Source organism: Entelurus aequoreus, linkage group LG23 (assembly GCF_033978785.1).
Source record: "Entelurus aequoreus isolate RoL-2023_Sb linkage group LG23, RoL_Eaeq_v1.1, whole genome shotgun sequence".
NCBI lineage: Eukaryota > Metazoa > Chordata > Actinopteri > Syngnathiformes > Syngnathidae > Entelurus > Entelurus aequoreus.
Window position 1 is genome coordinate 31,673,601 of NC_084753.1, and position 20,588 is coordinate 31,694,188.

Sequence of the window (20,588 nt, forward strand, 5' to 3'; positions counted from 1 at the left end):
TCGCACTTGATATCACACAAAAGTCAAGACGCTGCATGACTGCTTGTATCGCACATGATATCACAGACAAGTAAAGACGCTGCAGGACTGCTTGTATCGCACTTGATATCACAGACAAGTCAAGACGCTGCAGGACTGCTTGTACTGCACATGATATCACACACAAGTAAACACGCTGCAGGACTGTTTGTGTCACACATGATATCACACATGTAAACAGGCTGCTGGACTGCTTGTATCGCACATGATATCACACACAAGTAAACACTCTGCAGAACTGCTTGTACTGCACATGATATCACACACAAGTAAACACTCAGCAGGACTGCTTGTATTGCACATGATATCACACGAGTAAACACTCTGCAGGACCGTTTGTATCACACATGATATCACACACACATGTAAACATGCTGCTGGACTGCTCGTATCGCACATGATATCACACACGTGAACATTCTGCATGACTGCTTGTATCGCACATGATATCACAGACAGGTGAAGGCGCTGCAGGACTGCTTGTATCACACATGATATCACACAAAAGTCAAGACACTGCATGACTGCTTGTATCGCACATGATATCACACACGTAAACATTCTGCATGACTGCTTGTATCGCACATGATATCACACACGTAAACATTCTGCATGACTGCTTGTATCGCACATGACATCCCAGACAAGTGAAGTGAAGTGAATTATATTTATATAGCGCTTTTTCTCTAGTGACTCAAAGCGCTTTACATAGTGAAAACCCAATATCTAAGTTACATTTAAACCAGTGTGGGTGGCACTGGGAGCAGGTGGGTAAAGTGTCTTGCCCAAGGACACAACGGCAGTCACTAGGATGGCGGAAGCGGGGATCGAACCTCGAACCCTCAAGTTGCTGGCACGGCCGCTCTACCAACCGAGCTATACCGCCCCAAGACGCTGCAGGACTGCTTGTATCGCACATGATATCACACAAAAGTCAAGACACTGCATGACTGCTTGTATCGCACATGATATCACAGACAAGTAAAGATGCTACAAGACTGCTTGTATCGCACATGATATCACAGACAAGTAATGATGCTACAAGGACTGCTTGTATTGCACATGATATCACAGACAAGTCAAGACGCTGCGGGACTGCTTGTATCGCACATGATATCATAGACAAGTAAAGATGCTACAAGGACTGCTTGTTTTGCACATGATATCACACACAAGTAAACACTCTGCAGGACTGCTTGTATTGCACATGGTATCACAGACAAGTCAAGACGCTGCAGGACTGCTTGTATGGCACATGATATCACAGACAAGTAAAGATGCTACAAGGACTGCTTGTATCGCACATGATATCACAGCTACTACATCCCATACTTGGTTTGTGATGATGTTTGATGTCAATATTGGACATTTGAGAAAGGCGTGTCTCACCACTGGATGATTTCTGTGATCTGGGCCTCCCAGTGAGCGACGCTCTCCTTCTTGTCCGCCAGCTCTCTCACTTGCTCCTCCAGCTGCCGACTGGAGGCGCTCACTTTGTCCAACACGCTGGTCAGCTGAGGATGCAGACATTACAGACACAAAGTTGAAACAAAGTCCACCTCAACATGCTCGCAATCGGCGCACATAACACTTTCATGTGTGTGTGCTGCTCGGGGGCGTAACCATAGCAACGCCATAACAAAGGCCTCGATTGTATGCTCTGATAGTGAGCGGTTCAATTTCCGTCATTTATTGGAGTGCCTTGCCAAGATGAAGTGTGTCCAGCATCCTGTAAGTGACCATGTAGAAATAGGACTGATACGGTTTTTTGGGGGGCCGATACTGATATACGATGTGTGAGCTGCTGCCTGCTCTTCTTTACTGGTATGCCATGAATTCCGCTACTTTTCTACTTCACGCTGAACTCTGTGGCTTATAAAACGGTGCAGCTAATTTATGTATTTTTCTTTCCTATAGCATTTATAATAAAAATTGGAAAAAAAAAAGCAAATACATTTCGTAGGTGTGTTATTGTTTGTGCTATGGTGCTATCTTATGGACGTGTTCGCTCACTGTAGGTAATGCTTCCATTTATTGCCTTTTTCCCCCCAACCGCAGTCTTGTTTTTTTTTGCAGCCATCCATAGCGTTTCTACCCGTGTGGATTCTTCATTCATCAGTCCAAGCAACGTTTCTAAGTTTTACAATATAACTAAAACAATTCTTACTTACTAAAACGTCCCATGTGTGATGTCTGTAGGAGTGTTTTCATGCGTATTTGTGCTTGCTATCGTAATGTAATCAAGCTAGTGTCGTTGGCATGAGCTAATACGCTAACAGGTTTACGAGTGTCTGTGTTAGTATTATCAACTTACGATGGCATTCTTTTTGTATTGTTTAACTTTCACAAATTCCTCAGTAAATTCACCAAAACGTCACCGTGGAGTTGTTGAGTCTGTTTAGCTGATTGGAGAGCTTGCTTGCCCAGCCAGTGGGTTCATGACGATGGCTGACGTTTTGTTTGATCAGCCGTTTTACTGCCGACTGTCGATTCCGATTTTTGGGATGACAATTTGACTCAGAACCGAATTACCACTTTTCGCACAATATATTATTGGCTTAATGATAATAAAACCTTTTTAAAACAGGATACAAAAGCTCCTTTTGGTTGCTGACAGACATCTTATACGTGCAGTGTTGGACAAAAAAAGTATTTTTAACAATGTATTTTTTAAATTTTATTTACAAACATCACAGGATGCAAATTTCATGAAAGAAAATAGAGCAACTCCAACCCAATCCCAGCATTAAAATACTTAGAATAGAAACTTACATAGCAATTGAGAAAACATACAAAAAAATAATATCAATAATAGTTGTTTACGGTTTTTAATCGAAAAATTGATACTTAAAAAAAAAAGTATTTGGCCCCCAAAAAAAGGTAAACACTTTTTTTTTCATGGATTCTCGAAAATTATAAATCAGCTTAGAATCAGAATAAATAAAAATTGCGATTTATATTTTTTTTAGCACACTTTGTGCGTAACTATTATTATTATTGGGGACGGCGTGGCGCAGTTGGGAGAGTAACTGTGCCAGCAACCTGAGGGTTCCTGGTTCAATCCCCACCACGTCCGTCCTGTCCTTGAGCAAGACACTTCACCCTTGCTCCTGATGGGTCCTGGTTAGCGCCTTGTATGGCAGCTCCCGCCATCAGTGTGTGAATGGGTGAATGTGGAAATAGTGTCAAAGCGCTTTGAGTTCCTTAAAAAAGGTAGAAAAGCGCTATAACCCATTTACCATTATCTGTGCATGCATTTAGAATATTTCAAGCATTTTGTTTTCGGGTTATTAAAAATAAATACATAGTTAAAGCCGCGAGGGCTTTACGTGAGTCAGGGCACGCATTACACATGCAGTCACGTCCTTCACAATGGCCGACCCAACATCAGAAAATTGAGCAAGATCCCAGAATGTGGAAGGAAGTTATGACTGTTATCATTTTCCACCACAAGGGGGCGATATTGGCGCTACAGCAGCCATGCAGTTGCATCCCACCCACCATCAGAAAGTTCAGAAAGAGCATGAGGAAGGACGTTATGTAATCATTTTCCACCACAAGGGGGCGATATTGGTGTCGATATCAGCATGTGGTCATGATCAAACCCCTACCTACAAGCGCGATATCAGTTTGGAAGGAGATCTGATCATCTTAATGACAGTTTGATGGTTGATTGTGCAGTTTTTTTTCCGCCGGGCTCCACCCACCACCAATGGAAACAAATATCCGACACTTCAGGGTATCACCGTCATCATTTCTCCCAATTCTCATCAAGATCCCAATTCGTGGAGGCGAGTTATACACTCTATGTCCGATAATGGCTTTTTTTGGGGGGGAATTTTTTTTTTTCCTCATAAAGAAATACAATCATGTGTGCTTACGGACTGTGTCCCTGCAGACTGTATTGATATATATATTAAAATTAAAAACAATTAAAAACATTTCTTGTGCGGCCCGGTACCAATCGGTCCGCGAACCGGTACCGGGCCACGGCCCGGTGGTTGGGGACCACTGCTTTAAGGCACGCCCCCAATATTGTTGTCTGGGTGGAAATCGGGAGAAATTCGGGAGAATGGTTGCCCCGGGAGATTTTCGGGAGGGGCACTGAAATTCGGGAGTCTCCCGGGAAAATCGGGAGGGTTGGCAAGTATGACGCAACTGCTCTATACTTCTCCCTAGGTCCGTGTACCACTCCGTACAGCGGCGTTTTAAAAAGTCATAAATTTTACTTTTTGAAAATGATACCGATAATTTCCGATATTACATTTTAAAGCATTTATCGGCCCATAATACCGGCAGTCCGACATTATCGGACATCTCTAGTTATAAATGTTAAAAGTTTTGTGGCGAGCCATCAGATCAAAGTTTGGCGCCAGGCCACGCCCACATCGTAGGCAAAATTCCTTCATAATTTATCCTCGTCCATCTGTCCAGCAGCTGCCATTCGGTCAAAGTCCCTAGGACGAGTTTGTTAAAGTACGACCCCTGTTTTTGGCCTAAAAATGGCCGACGTAACCAAGATGGCCGACTTCCTGTTTGTTTTCAAATATGGGTTCTCTGAACTTTTACATGCGTCCCGTCATGACTTCCTTTTAAAATGTGGTGCTCGGTAGCCACAGAGGATCACATTTGTCGCTCTTGCAATTCAAAAGCGCCAGAAAAAAACTACACAGACCCAAGTTTTCATTTTATACCGCCACCACTGTGATATTCATAATAGTCACTGTTCCAAGCGGCCCTCAATCCAAACTTAGTTCCATACGTCCGAGACATTTGGTGAACTTCCAAGGACCTTTCCAAAGCTCCGGGGTGTTTTTCTGCGGGTTACTGACGGCTGGTTTGTGGGGAGAGGAATGCTATAAAGCGTACGAGCAGCCCACAGAGGTGGCCTGAGGTGAGGGAATGTTTTGGCTGGAAACAATTCAATAGAAACTACAATTTGCAATCATTTCTTGTTTTGTCAAGTGTGAATTCTTACCTTCTCCAATTCACTGGAAAGTCTCTTATTTTCTTCAGTGAGCAGAACTTTCTCTCTTTCATACTTTTGCTTGTAGTCCGTCTCAAACTCCTCCCGCTCACTTTGACTGTTGAGGGGGAGAAACAAAGTGTTAAATAAGGCATCATTATTCTCATAATAATAAGAATCATCATATTTGGTAAGTGCAACTGGGGACACTTCAAATTGGACATGTGCAGGTCAAACAAATGACTGCTTGGGTGTTGTTGGATGGCTCTGACAGTAGCAATGTTTACTTTGATTTACAGTACCAATGTTTACTTTTAATATTTGCAAATATTTTAATACCATATTAAGTCATTCCTTTGTGCTGTCACACTTATGTATATATATATATATATATATATATATATATATATATATATATATATATATATATATATATATATATGTATATATATATATATATATATATATATAATAATATATAATATATATATGTGTATACATACATATATGTATATGTATATACATATACATATATGTATATGTATATACATACATATATGTATATGTATATACATACATATATATAAATATATATATATATATACACACACACACATATATATATTATATATATATACATTATATATATTTATATATATATATATGTATATACACACACACACACATAATACACACATCCTTACATATAAACATGTTATATACATACATATGTTGATATAAATGTATATATATATTATACATGTATATATAAATTATATATATAAATGTGTATATGTATAATATATATTCATTTATATACACATGTATATAATATATACATTTAAATACACATTATACACATGTATATATAATGTAATTCATTTATATGTGTATATATAGTGTACGAGTAGTTGAAGTGTGATAACCTGGGTGCCCTGACCTAAACGCCTCCCTCAAATCCAACATTGTGTACAAGTAGCTGAAGTGTGATAACCTGGGGGCCCTGACCTAAACGCCTCCTTCAAATCCAACATTGTGTACGAGTAGTTAAAGTCTGATAACCTGTGTGTCCTGACCTAAACGTCTCCCTCAAATCCAACATTGTGTAAGAGTAGTTGAAGTGTGATAACCTGCGTGTCCTGAAGTCCATGTTGCTTGAAGTGTTGGAACTTACTTGGGCGAGAACTCTCCTACACCTGAGCTGAACCTGACTTGAGAGCCACTTGTAGCAGTGAGCTCAGCATTAAGTGTCTGCCTTCAGGAGGTGAGCACTACTTTGGCAAAGATGGAGACCACTTTACACCTGCAACTAAATGCCTTGGTGTTTTAGAACAAAGAGACAGGGTGAAAATATAGGTAATATAATTATCATGGGTGAAGTGGGACAATATCTCCATGTTACAATCACTTGTGGAGGAAGAGGAAGATGGCCAGAAAAGTCAGCAGGTAAAATAAGAATGTGATGAAAAACCTCTCTCTCCGAGTCTTCTCCAGTTTGTCCTTCAGGATCTGCACTTCTTTCTTCAAGGCCAGCTGCTGGCTGTCGCCGTCACGCAGCTCCTTGCGCATGGCCTTCAGTTCCGTGCCGTGCTGCGCCTCCCGACGCACCAGCTCCTCCTCGTACGCCAGCGTCTTCGCCTCTGCAGATGCCGGGAAGGCGGACAGGCCGACGTGTTTGGACTGGAGAAGACCAAGAAAATGGAGTCTGATCAATTTTGTTTAGATAATGTACACCAACTGGGTCAAACTCTAGGCCCGCTGACTCATTTATTGTGGCCCACCACTTCATTTTATGTAGTCAGTCACATCATTTAATGTGGCCTGCAACATCCTTTAATGCAGACCCACATTAATCTGGTCCATCATGTTCTTTAATGAGACCTGTCACATCATTTAATGTGGCCTGCAATGTCATTTAAATCGGTCAGCCACATCATTAACGTGGTCCATCACCTCATTAATATTGCCCCCACCGTCACCTTATTCAAGGCGGACCGTCACCTCATTCAACTCATTCAAGGCGGCCTGTCACCTCATTCAAGGCGGACCGTCACCTCATTCAAGGCGGACAGTCACCTCATTTCACCTGGTACGTCACCTCAGTAATGTGGTGCCTCATGTCATTTAACGCGGACCGTCACCTCATTTAACTTGGTAAGTCACCTCATTTAATGTGGCCCTCCACGTCATTTAACTATGTACGTCACCTCATTAATGTGGTCCGTCACGCAGTTTAAGGGTGACCGTCACCTCATTTAAGGGGGATCGTCACCTCATTAAACTCGGTACGTCACCTCATTAATGTGGTGCCTCACGTCATTTAATGCGGACCATCACCTCATTTAAAGTGGCCCTCCACGTCATTTAACTTGGTACATCACCTCATTTAATGCGGCCCGTCACCTCATTTAAGGCGGACCCTTCACCTCATTTAAGGTGGACCATCACCTCATTTAAGGCGGACCCTTCACCTCATTTAAGGCGGACCGTCACCTCATTTAAGGCGGACCCTTCACCTCATTTAAAGTGGCCCTCCACGTCATTTAACTTGGTACATCACCTCATTCAAGGCGGCCCGTCACCTCATTCAAGGCGGCCCGTCACCTCATTCAAGGCCGACCGTCACCTCATTCAAGGCGGACCGTCACCTCATTTAACTTGGTACGTCACCTCATTTAACTTGGTACGTCACCTCATTTAACTTGGTACGTCACCTCATTAAGGCGGCCCGTCACCTCATTCAAGGCGGACTGTCACATCATTTAACTTGGTACGTTGCCTCATTAGTGTGGTGCCTCAAGTCATTTAAGGCGGACCGTCACCTCATTAATGTGGTGCTTCACATCATTTAAGGCGGACCGTCACCTCATTTAAGGCGGATCCTTCACCTCATTTAAGGCGGATCCTTCACCTCATTTAAGGCGGATCCTTCACCTCATTTAAGGCGGACCATCACCTTATTTAAGGCAGACCGTCACCTCATTTAAGGCGGATCCTTCACCTCATTTAAGGCGGATCCTTCACCTCATTTAAGGCGGATCCTTCACCTCATTTAAGGCGGACCGTCACCTTATTTAAGGCAGACCGTCACCTCATTTAAGGCGGATCCTTCACCTCATTTAAGGCGGACCGTCACCTTATTTAAGGCAGACCGTCACCTCATTTAAGGCGGATCCTTCACCTCATTTAAGGCGGACCGTCACCTTATTTAAGGCAGACCGTCACCTCATTTAAGGCGGATCCTTCACCTCATTTAAGGCGGACCGTCACCTCATTTAAGGAAAACTGTCACCTCATTTAAGGCGGACCGTCAGCTCATTTAAGGCGGACCGCGGAGCGTCACGTCATTTAACTTGGTACGTCACCTCATTAATGTGGTCCGTCACGCCATTTAAGGGAGACCGTCACGTCATTAAATACGACCCCTCATTTAAGGCGGACCTCATTAGTGTGGTGCATCACGCCATTTAAGGCGGAGCGTCACGTCATTTCACTTGGTACGTCACCTCATTAATGTGGTCCGTCACGCCATTTAACCTCTTAAAGGCCTACTGAAACCCACTACTACCGACCACGCAGTCTGATAGTTTATGTATCAATGATGAAATCGTAACATTGCAACACATGCCAATACGGCCGGGTTAACTTATAAAGTGCAATTTTTTTCGTCGATGTATTGTCGTGGAGATAAAAGTCACTGAATGTCCATTTCGCGTTCTTGACTCTCATTTTCAAGAGGATATAGTATCCGAGGTTGTTTAAAATACAAATCTGTGATCCACAATAGAAAAAGGAGAGAGTGTGGAATCCAATGAGCCAGCTTGTACCTAAGTTACGGTCAGAGCGAAAAAAGATACGTCTTGCACTGCATTCTAGTCCGTCACTCTAACGTTCCTCATCCACGAATCTTTCATCCTCGCTCAAATTAATGGGGTAATCGTCGCTTTCTCTGTCCGAATCGCTCTGGCTGCATTGAAAACAATAGGAAAATATGAGGAGGCGATCAACTGACTATGTCACACTACTTCCGGTACAGGCAAGGCTTTTTTTTTTATCAGAGACCAAAAGTTGTGAACTTTATCGTCGCTGTTCTATACTAAATCCTTTCAGCAAAAATATGGCAATATCGCGAAATGATCAAGTATGACACATAGAATGGATCTGCTATCCCCGTTTAAATAAAAAAAATTCATTTCAGTAGGCCTTTAAGGCTCAAGCTGTTTGTATACAAGTGTTTTTAATTTCTCTTTGCTATTTGGGCTTATTGGACCCTAATTAGAATAAAAACTAAAAAACCTTTTTATATAATGTACTTAGTCCATAAGTAACAAACGTGTACTTCATGTTTAGTGGCATGGTAATTTTTATTTTTACACTTTTTTTTCTCCAAATTCCATTGTATGTTATACTCTTCTGACACCACCAGATAGCAGTATAAGTGTCCATATGTCGGCATAAGACCCCAATTCAGTAGTGTACACAATTTTGGAAATAAGAGCTAAAAGGTGCTGTCCACGCATGTGGCCACTAAGGCCTTTAGAGGTGAAGGCGGACCGTCACATTATTTGGTATAATCATTATAACTATAGGTTACAAATTTAGAAAAGCTTCATTTTGGTCGCATGGAGATGGCTTAAAAATAAAATAAAATAGATACAAAATACAATTTTTGCGTAATCGATTTGGAATCGGGATGAATCAGGATTTTTTTTAAATAACAATTATAATGAAACCTTTACAGAGCAGGTTAGAAAAGGCCTATTTATTCTATTTTTTCAACTTTTGAGAATTCTGAACAGACTCGCAACGGGGATGAACGAGAATGGCGATGTTGTTGTGCAGCCCTATGGCCGCACGAGTGCCTACCTTCAGCCCTTGCAGCTCCTCCTCCAGCTGCCGGCTGTACTGCTCATTGCGATCCTTCAGCTTCCTGTCCTTCACAGCCTCTGCAGTCTGCTCCTCCATCTGAGCCTCCATCTGATGGACACACTCATGTGTTACACAATCTACACATTGCAACAATTGTGTAAAGGACACTGTCACTTATTAGACAATCTACACAATGCAAGAAGAAGAAGAAGAAGAAGAATTGTGCACCTCTTTCCGGGCCTTGTCAGCCTTGCGCACCTCAAGACGCAGCCCCTCCACTTTCCCACTCTGACTCTCCACTTCCTCCTCCTTGTCACGGAGCTGGCGACACAGGTGCTGCTTCTCCGACCTGCAGGTGTGGTGAGTCAGGTGAGGAAGTGACACAGGTGCACTTGAAGGGGACCTAGGATGATTTGACTTGTCCTTCTTTGACAAAGCATCCAATCATGAGGTTCAGGCATTTGAGTGTGAGCTTGCACGCACTTCTGGATGTCTCGGAATTTGACACTCTGCTATTTGCTGTTAGCATGCTAACATCACTTTTGATCATTTTGTTCCTTTACACCTAAAAATCATGGCTTTCGATACCTGGCGACTACTAACTTTTCCTATGTCATCATGCTAACGTTTTATAGCTAGCATTTTAGCAAATTTTGTGTGTTTAACCTTAAATAATGGATTCTGATACTTGGCGCCATCTTTGAAGTACTCTACTTTTCCTATGTTATCATGCTAACATTTTAGCTAATTTTGTGTGTTTAACATTAAATAATAGATTTTGATACTTGGCGCCATCTTTAAAGTAAGCTACTTTTGTTATGTCATCCTGCTAATGTTTCATAGCTAGCATTTTAACTAATTGTCTATATTTTTAACCTTAAAAAATCATGGCTTTCGATACTTGCCACCATCTTTAAAGTGCTCTACTTTTCCTATCTCATCATGCCATTGTTAGCATGATAACATTTAATGCTAGAATTTTTGCTCATTTTATTTGTTTAAACCTAAAAATAATGGCTATCAATACTTGCTGTCATCTTCGAAGTACTCTAACTTTTCCCATGTCATTACGCTAACATTAGCATGATAATATTTAATGCTAGAATTTTCGCAAATTGTATTTGTTTGAAACAAAAAATTGTGGCTTTTGATACTTGGCATTACAATGGCATTCATTTTTGTATCGTTTCACTTTCACAAATTCCTCAGTAAATTCACCAAAACGTCACCGTGGAATTATTGATTCTGTTTTACTGATTGGAGAGCTAGTGGGTCCATGACAATGACTTCTGTTTTGTTTGATCATCCGTTTTACTGCCGTGTTACAGATACTGTTTGGAAACAATTAAGGTAAATGTAATAAATCAATGTTATAAAATGTTAATAAATAAAATTATAATAATAAATAAATAATAATAATAACAAATAAATGTAAATATAATATAACAACATATATAATAATATAAAAATAATAATAATAAAACATTTTAATGAACATTTACAAAATATTTCTGTGTAAATAACTAATTTCACAACGTATATATCTGGGGCTTATAGTCCGGTGCGGCTAATATATGAAAAATATAGGGTTTTTTTAATTTAGTGGGTGCGCTTATAGTCTAGGGAAAAAACTATACTATTGTAAAGAGTGGGGCGTGGAGGGTTTCATTTGTAATCTAAGGGAAGGCCTCCACGCTCGCACTCACGCACTCACTCACGCACTCACTCACGCACTCACTCATGCACTCACGCACGCACGCACACACACACACACACACACACACACACACACACACGCACACACACGTACACACACACAGTCGGCAAGTGGGTTGAAAATGTGACTGGGGAGCAAAAGTTGAACAAAATCCACCAGGAAGTGTTTTAAATGTAGATGAGAGTCATCATAGGTCCCCTGAGATCCTCTATAGCTTAGAAAGTCTTAGTTGCCAATCATGATGTAAACCACTACGTGTGTTCGACGTGAGGCTACCTGAGGTCTGAGAGGATCTCGTTGAGGTCCGAGAACTCCTTCATGACTAGCTTTCTCTGGCCTTGCGCTTCTTTAAGATCCTTTGACTGAGACTTCAACTTCTCGTCCACTTCCACAAAGTCCTGACCGGGATCGAAACAAAAAAAGAACGTGGGCATGAAATCTAAAGTGTGATGATAAAGAACAGATGTGACTGGTGCACCTTGTGCAGGTCGTCCCTCTCCTTTGTCAGAGTCTTCAATTGCTTCTCTAACATCTTGACATGTCTGGATGTTTCCTCCACTTCCCGATGTGCCGATGTCACGTCTTCACTCTGCTTGTCCAACTGGCCCGAGTCTTTGACACACAAACACACACACACATAAATGGTAAATGTGTTATACTTGTATAGCGCTTTTCTACCTTCAAGGTACTCAAAGCGCTTTGACACTATTTCCACATTCACACACACATTCACACACTGATGGTTGGAGCTGCCATTCAAGGCGCTAACCACGACCCAACAGGAGCAAGGGTGAAGTGTCTTGCTCAAGGACACAACGGACGTGACGAGGTTGGTAGAAGGTGGGGATTGAACCAGGAACCCTCAGGTTGCTGAAACGGCCACTCTCCCGACCTCGCCACGCCGTCCCCATACATACGCACAAACACACACACACAAACACAGACATACACACATGTACATACATACACAAACACATACATACATACACACACAGATACATGCACACACACACACACATACATACATACATACACACCTACACGTACATACGTACACACACATATACATACATACACACAAACACATTTATACACACACACATACACAGATACACACACATATGTACACACATACATAGATACACACACACATACGTACACGCACACACATACACATTAAACACACACACACGTACGTATGTACACACACATACATACATAGACACACACACACATAGATATACGCACACACACGTACGCACACACACACATACACGTACACACACATATACATACGTACACACACACGTACATACATACACACACATACATACACACGCACACATACATACATACATAAGATACACGCACACATACGTACATGCACACACATACACGCATGAAACTCACCCGAAACACACACACACATACGTACGTACACACACACACACACACACACATACATATGTACACACACACACATACATACACATGCACACATACATAGATACACACACATACGTACACGCACACACGTACACACATTAAACACACACACACGTACGTATGTACACACACACACACACATACATACATGGACACACACACACAAACACACACACATAGATACACACACACACACGTACGCACCCACACACATACGTACACACACATATACGTACGTACACACACACGTACATACATACACCCACATACATACACATGCACACACACATACATACATAAGATACACGCACACATACGTACATGCACACACATACACGCATGAAACTCACACGAAACACACACACACATGCGTATGTACGTACACACACACACACACATACATATATACACACACACACATACATACACACGCACACATACATAGATACACACACATACGTACACGCACACACGTACACACATTAAACACACACACATGTACGTATGTACACACACACACACACACACACACATACATACATGGACACACACACACAAATAGATACACACACACACGTGTACGCACACACACACATACGTACACACACATATACATACGTACACACACACGTACATACATACACACGCACACATACATACATAAGATACACGCACACATACGTACACGCACACACATACACGCACACACATACACACATGAAACACACACACACATACGTATGTACACACACACACACACACATACATACACACACACACACATACATATGTACACACACAAACATACGTACACACACACATACACACACACAAACATATGTACACACACATATACATACATACATACACACACACATACACATGTACACACACATACACAAACACACACATATATAAATATACATACATACAAACGCACAAACCCAGACAGTCACTCAGCTGATCCCAGAATCTGCAAGAACTGTTAGTGCTGGCATGAACAACCATGGAGTCCTACCAGCGAGTTGCTTCTTGAGGTAGTCGATCTCGGTCTTCAGACTCCTGATCTCCACCTCCTTGCTTGCAGTGAAGGGACTCTCAGCTGTCGGATGCTGAAGCGCCTGAAGGGTCTGCGTCGTCTCTGCAACGTCAACAGACACCTTAGCAAAAGTCAGGCGAGAGCAGAACTTGCTGGCTTGCATTCACGTCCGAGATGGCTACCGTTTGTTTCCCTGCAGCAGATGTTGGACAACTTTAAAGGAACTTCATTTCATTGAGGGCCACAACGCAGTTATGTAGACTGACCATACGTCCTCTTTTCCCTGGGACATGTCCTCTTTTGTGGGGCTGTCCGGGCGGAGTTTCTTAAATGCCTCAAATGCATTTTGAGTTAGGGTTGCGTGTATTATCAATGTACGTTCAGGGTTAAGAAGGGGTTAAAAACAAAACAAATTGTGCACGCAGCAGCATTGGTGAGGGAGGGGCAGAGGCAGAGAGAGCGAGAGAGTTATGATAAACGCGCATGCGTCGCCAGGCTCTGCTTTTTATCCATAGATTTATCAGATTAATTTTTTTATTATCTATAGCAGGGGTGTCAAAAGTGTGCCCCGGAGGCCATTTGCGGCCCACAGCTAATGTTTTAAAGGCCCACGGCACATTCGAAAAATACTATTAAAATAAACCAAAACATAACAAAAGTAAAATAAAAAAGCTTAAAGGTGAAATGTAATTTAGAAAAAGTTGCAATGTTGACTAATAAAACAAAGCTGTTTTTTTTCCCTTTCAAACGGTCATTGCTCAAAACATAATATTGAATCAAAATCAATGTTATTATGAATTATTGACCTATCCAAGGCTCCGATTACTTCACATCAAATATTCCACTAAGAAAAATATTTTTGGTGGAAGATACTGCATATTTTGTGTGTTTGCCATTAAAAACATAGTTTTGTTTGACAAAAAAGGGCAGAAAACAAAAAAACAACATAAAAAAAACAAAAACATTTTGAAATGAGGGATAGATCTGAAGTTGATGTAGACTCCAGAGATGTGAGCGTTAAATATAAAATGTATGTATGTCCTGGCACACCAATATCATCATTTCATGCCGAAGCAAAACACTTTTTACACTTTTATACTAAAATAAATACACCTACAACTTATTAAATAAAAACATAGAAAAAACTACCAGCAGCAGTAAAGTTCTGATCCATGAAGGAAAGAAGAAAGTGAATGAATGTTTATAACTGACTACATTTACATATGTATACAAATTTTTATTTTTTATTTATTTTTTTAATGAATTAAGTAACGTTTATGACAACCTTTTTCCAAAACATAATATAGAATGTGAGATACAACAGAATAATGTCTACGTTTATAATTGTTTTTCTAAACGCTTACAAAAAAGGGGGAAACCCAAAAATTTACTGTGGGACCCCATTTTGAAAATTCCTAGCGCCAACACTGCTGTCAACAGAGGAGAAAAAATGCTTTATTTAAATAAATATATTATTTATAAAGCAAGTTCGAGTATCATTGACAAATTTTCACCTAGTCCCGGCCTTGGCGTTCACGCATATATGTGTCCTCTTTTTGGGATTTCAGAATATGGTCAGCCTACAGTTATGGCTCCCCTCACAGCGCCGCTTGGAACAATGCCTCTGAGTTTGATTATTATATGTATTTCCCCCCCAACACTTTGGGGAAAAATAGATCTGTAGCCTTTACCGTAAAAAAACTGGCAGAATTTAACTGTAAATGTACACTGGATTGTACAACATCCATCCATCCATCCACTTTCTACCGCTTGTCCCTTTTGGGGTCGCGGGGGGTGCTGGAGCCTATCTCAGCTGCATTCGGGCGGAAGGCGGGGTACACCCTGGACAAGTCGCCACTGCATCACAGGGCCAACACAGATAGACAGACAACATTCACACACTAGGGACCATTTAGTGTTGCCAATCAACCTATCCCCAGGTGCATGTCTTTGGAGGTGGGAGGAAGCCGGAGTACCCGGAGGGAACCCACGCAGTCACGGGGAGAACATGCAAACTCCACACAGAAAGATCCCGAGCCCGGAATTGAACCCTAACTTGGGAAAAAGTACCATTGTTGTTGTTTTTTTTAAATTCTAAACTGCCAGTTTTTTTTTTACCGTGAAAACATGTGGTACTGTGAAAATATATATTTCCACTCTCGCTGGGATACCGACCGACGGGACGCTCACATAATTCCGTTTAGATGAAGAATCAATTACAATCCTCACGAAAGATTAAAAAAAAGTTGCCGCAACTAGCGTATTTTTGGCCATCTCTGGGGATGTGAAAGTGGACCAGCCTGTCGGTCCATGGCCACATTTGTCTACTAGCAGGTGAGAGATGCATGAATTATAATCTAGAATTTACTTTTTGCAAGTTTGATGCCAAGCAGAAGCAGCCGTCTGCTCAGTGTGTCAACAATAGCAGCGTAAGCTAGCATTAGCTCACTGCTATCAATGCGCCACGAAAATAGTCCGTCTACGTTGGCGCTTATAATAACAATATCACTCATATTTGGTTCATTTTCAGGTCCCCACATGTAAATGGAGTATTATTGGCGCTTTCTGGATGTTTTTAGAGAGTATAATGAGAGGACTCTCCACCTGTTGACTCAATTGTTAGATATTTATTTACATTTTAGAATGCATAAACAAGTCAAGCATGTGTGTTCTTGTCTTACATAAGGATTGTGAATAATAAACAGCACATCTCTTTCACGTGTTTGTGTATTTCCAGTATGACTGACCTAATAATATGGTCAGAGTGCAGAAGTGTTACTACAGTGACGTAGAATCTGCGGAAATTACCGAAGGTATTCACTTTGCTGATTGTAAATACAATTGGATATGGTTGAATGGATACATCCATTTTCTACCAATTATTCCCTTCGGGGTCGCGGGGGGCACTGGAGCCTATCTCAGCTACAATCCGGCGGAAGGCGGGGTACACCCTGGACAAGTCGCCACCTCATCACATGAAACTCAAATAAGCAATTAAAGTCAACTTCTTTTTACCCTCTACTGATGCTTTAGAGACAAAATGGGATCATTTTCCCTCTTGACTTCTTGCCAGTGCTTGAGGTCCAAACATGTCATCAAAGCAGCATTTTGCTTCTTTTCCGTGCCTCACCTTGAACTTTGCGGCTCAGCTCCACTTTCTCCTGTTCGAGGCGCTGGATCCTCCTCTCGTAAGCCTCTGCTGCCAGGCTGTTGTCCAAGCCGCGCTGTACCTCCACGTCCACTTTGTCCTGCCCTGCCTTGCTGGCTTCCCCGGACAGTTGTCGCAGGCAACCCCGGTCAGATATGGTGCTGAGAGGGGAACCAAGTGTGTGGAGGTTCATTTGTGTCTTTAATGCCAAAGCTCTTTCCTGACACTCCATTTTTGGAACTGAATTTTGTCCACTGAATCTAATTATTATGTAATTATTCCAAGCAAAATGTGATTAATCTCGATTAAATGTTTTGTCTGACAGCCCTATTTTTATTCATATTTCATTAAAAATATATATATATTTTGATGCCATTTGAATTGTTACTTACAGATAAACACTGACATGCATTATTTATACAATACCGTTCAAAAGTTTGGGGTCACCCAAACAATTTTGTGTTTGAGCCTTCATTTCTAAGAACAAGAATAGACTGTCGAGTTTCAGATGAAAGTTCTCTTTTTCTGGCCATTTTGAGCGTTTAATTGACCCCACAAATGTGATGCTCCAGAAACTCAATCTGCTCAAAGGAAGGTCAGTTTTGTAGCTTCTGTAACGAGCTAAACTGTTTTCAGATGTGTGAACATGATTGCACAAGGGTTTTCTAATCATCAATTAACCTTCTGAGCCAATGAGCAAACACATTGTACCATTAGAACACTGGAGTTATAGTTGCTGGAAATGGGCCTCTATACACCTATGTAGATATTGCACCAAAAACCAGACATTTGCAGCTAGAATAGTCATTTACCACATTAGCAATGTATAGAGTGTCTTTCTTTAAAGTTAAGACTAGTTTAAAGTTATCTTCATTGAAAAGTACAGTGCTTTTCCTTCAAAAATAAGGACATTTCAATGTGACCCCAAACTTTTGAACGGTAGTGTATATTATTTACAGATAAACACTGACATGCATTATTTATATATTATTTACAGATAAACACTGACATTGATTCTTTATATATTGTTATTTACAGATCAACACTGACATTATTTATAAATTGTTATTTACAGATAACAACTGACATTTACAGTATATTTATATATTGTTATTAACAGATAACAACTGACATTTATATTTACATATTATTATTTACAGATAAACACTGACATTTATATTTACATATTGTTATTTACAGATAAACACTGACATTTATATTTATATATTGTTATTTACAGATAAACACTGACATTTATTATTTATATATTGTTATTAACAGATAAACACTGACATCTATTATTTATATATTGTTATTTACAGATAAACACTGACATTATTTATAAATTGTTATTTACAGATAAACACTGACATTTATATTTATATAATGTTATTTACAGATAAACACTTACATTTATATTGATATATTGTTATTACAGATAGACACTGACATGTGTTATTGATATATTGTTATTTACAGATAAACACTAACATTTATATTTCCATCCATCCATCCATCTTCTTCCGCTTATCCGAGGTCGGGTCGCGGGGGCAGCAGCCTAAGCAGGGAAACCCAGACTTCCCTCTCCCCAGCCACTTCGTCCAGCTCTTCCCGGGGGATCCCGAGGCGTTCCCAGGCCAGCCGGGAGACATAGTCTTCCCAACGTGTCCTGGGTCTTCCCCGTGGCCTCCTACCGGTCGGACGTGCCCTAAACACCTCCCTAGGGAGGCGTTCGGGTGGCATCCTGAGCAGATGCCCGAACCACCTCAACTGGCTCCTCTCGATGTGGAGGAGCAGCGGCTTTACTTTGAGCTCCCCCCGGATGGCAGAGCTTCTCACCCTATCTCTAAGGGAGAGCCACGCCACCCGGCGGAGGAAACTCATTTCGGCCGCTTGTACCCGTGATCTTGTCCTTTCGGTCATAACCCAAAGCTCATGACCATAGGTGAGGATGGGAACGTAGATCGACCGGTAAATTGAGAGCTTTGCCTTCCGGCTCAGCTCCTTCTTCACCACAACGGATCGATACAGCGTCCGCATTACTGAAGACACAGCACCGATCCGCCTGTCGATCTCACCATCCACTCCCCCCCCACTCGTGAACAAGACTCCAAGGTACTTGAACTCCTCCACTTGGGGCAGGGTTTCCTCCCCAACCCGGAGATGGCACTCCACCCTTTTCCGGGCGAGAACCATGGACTCGGACTTGGAGGTGCTGATTCTCATCCCAGTCGCTTCACACTCAGCTGCGAACCGATCCAGCGAGAGCTGAAGATTTATATTTATATATTAATATTTATATATATTATACATTTATATTTATATATTGTTATTTACAGATAAACACTGACATGTATTATTGATATATTGTTATTTACAGATAAACACTGACCTGTATTATTTATAAATGGTTATTTACAGATAAACACTGACATGTATTATTTATAAATTGTTATTTACAGATAAACACTTGCATTTATTATTTACAGATAAACACTGGCATTTATTATTGACATATTGTTATTTGCAGATAAACACTAACATTTATTATTTATATATTGTTATTTACAGATAAACATTTGCATTTATTATTTATGTATTATTTACAGATAAACACTGACATTTATTATTTATATATTGTTATTTACAGATAAACACTGATTACTATTGACATTGTTATTTACAGATAAACACCAACTTTTATTTTTGATATATTGTTATTTACAGATAAACACTGACATGTATTTATAAATTGTTATTTACAGATAAACACTGACTTGTATTATTTATTTATTGTTATTTACAGATAAACACTTGCATTTATTATGTATTATTTACAGATAAACACTGGCATTTATTACTTATTTATTGTTATTTACAGTTAAACACTGATTATTATTGACATTGTTATTTACAGATAAACAGTAACATTAATTATTGATATATTGTTATTTACAGATAAACACTGACATGTATAATTGATATATTGTTATTTACAAACGGCGACACTGAGCAACGTTAGGAGAGTCGAAGGAGCACGTGAGCGAGTGACGGGGAGAAGAGGAAGAAGAAAAAGACTGGAAAAGACCATTATCGCTGAGCCTTGAAGAGATAAGGTGGCTTTGTCGCTTTCCCACGGGTAGCACTTGACTGGTTTATTGGCCAGACTCTTCTTTTGACAACATAGCAGAGCTCGGGAGGACATTGGTTAAAAGTGAGACAACCCCTCTTTTTAACACCTTTGGGCTTCCAAGAGAAGCTGAGCTGATGGCAGAAAGCCCAAGCATGTAGGAGAAAAGAGGTGAAAAGTAGGCACACGCTGGTGGTTGAGGTTATCCAAGACCCAGACAGGGTGTAGAAAAAG

The 20,588-nt window shown here is 40.8% G+C and overlaps 1 protein-coding gene across 1 annotated transcript in view; it reads right to left on the bottom strand.

The window, feature by feature from the left end:
- LOC133640669 (serine/threonine-protein kinase MRCK alpha-like) overlaps nucleotides 1-20,588 on the bottom strand; it is a 227,817-nt gene that overhangs the window by 54,110 nt on the left and 153,119 nt on the right. Inside the window, 9 exon segments of the mRNA XM_062034224.1 lie at nucleotides 1,429-1,553; nucleotides 5,018-5,123; nucleotides 6,477-6,685; nucleotides 9,872-9,982; nucleotides 10,103-10,223; nucleotides 11,868-11,989; nucleotides 12,070-12,203; nucleotides 14,056-14,178; nucleotides 17,207-17,385. Coding sequence (XP_061890208.1) covers nucleotides 1,429-1,553; nucleotides 5,018-5,123; nucleotides 6,477-6,685; nucleotides 9,872-9,982; nucleotides 10,103-10,223; nucleotides 11,868-11,989; nucleotides 12,070-12,203; nucleotides 14,056-14,178; nucleotides 17,207-17,385 — 1,230 coding nt within the window.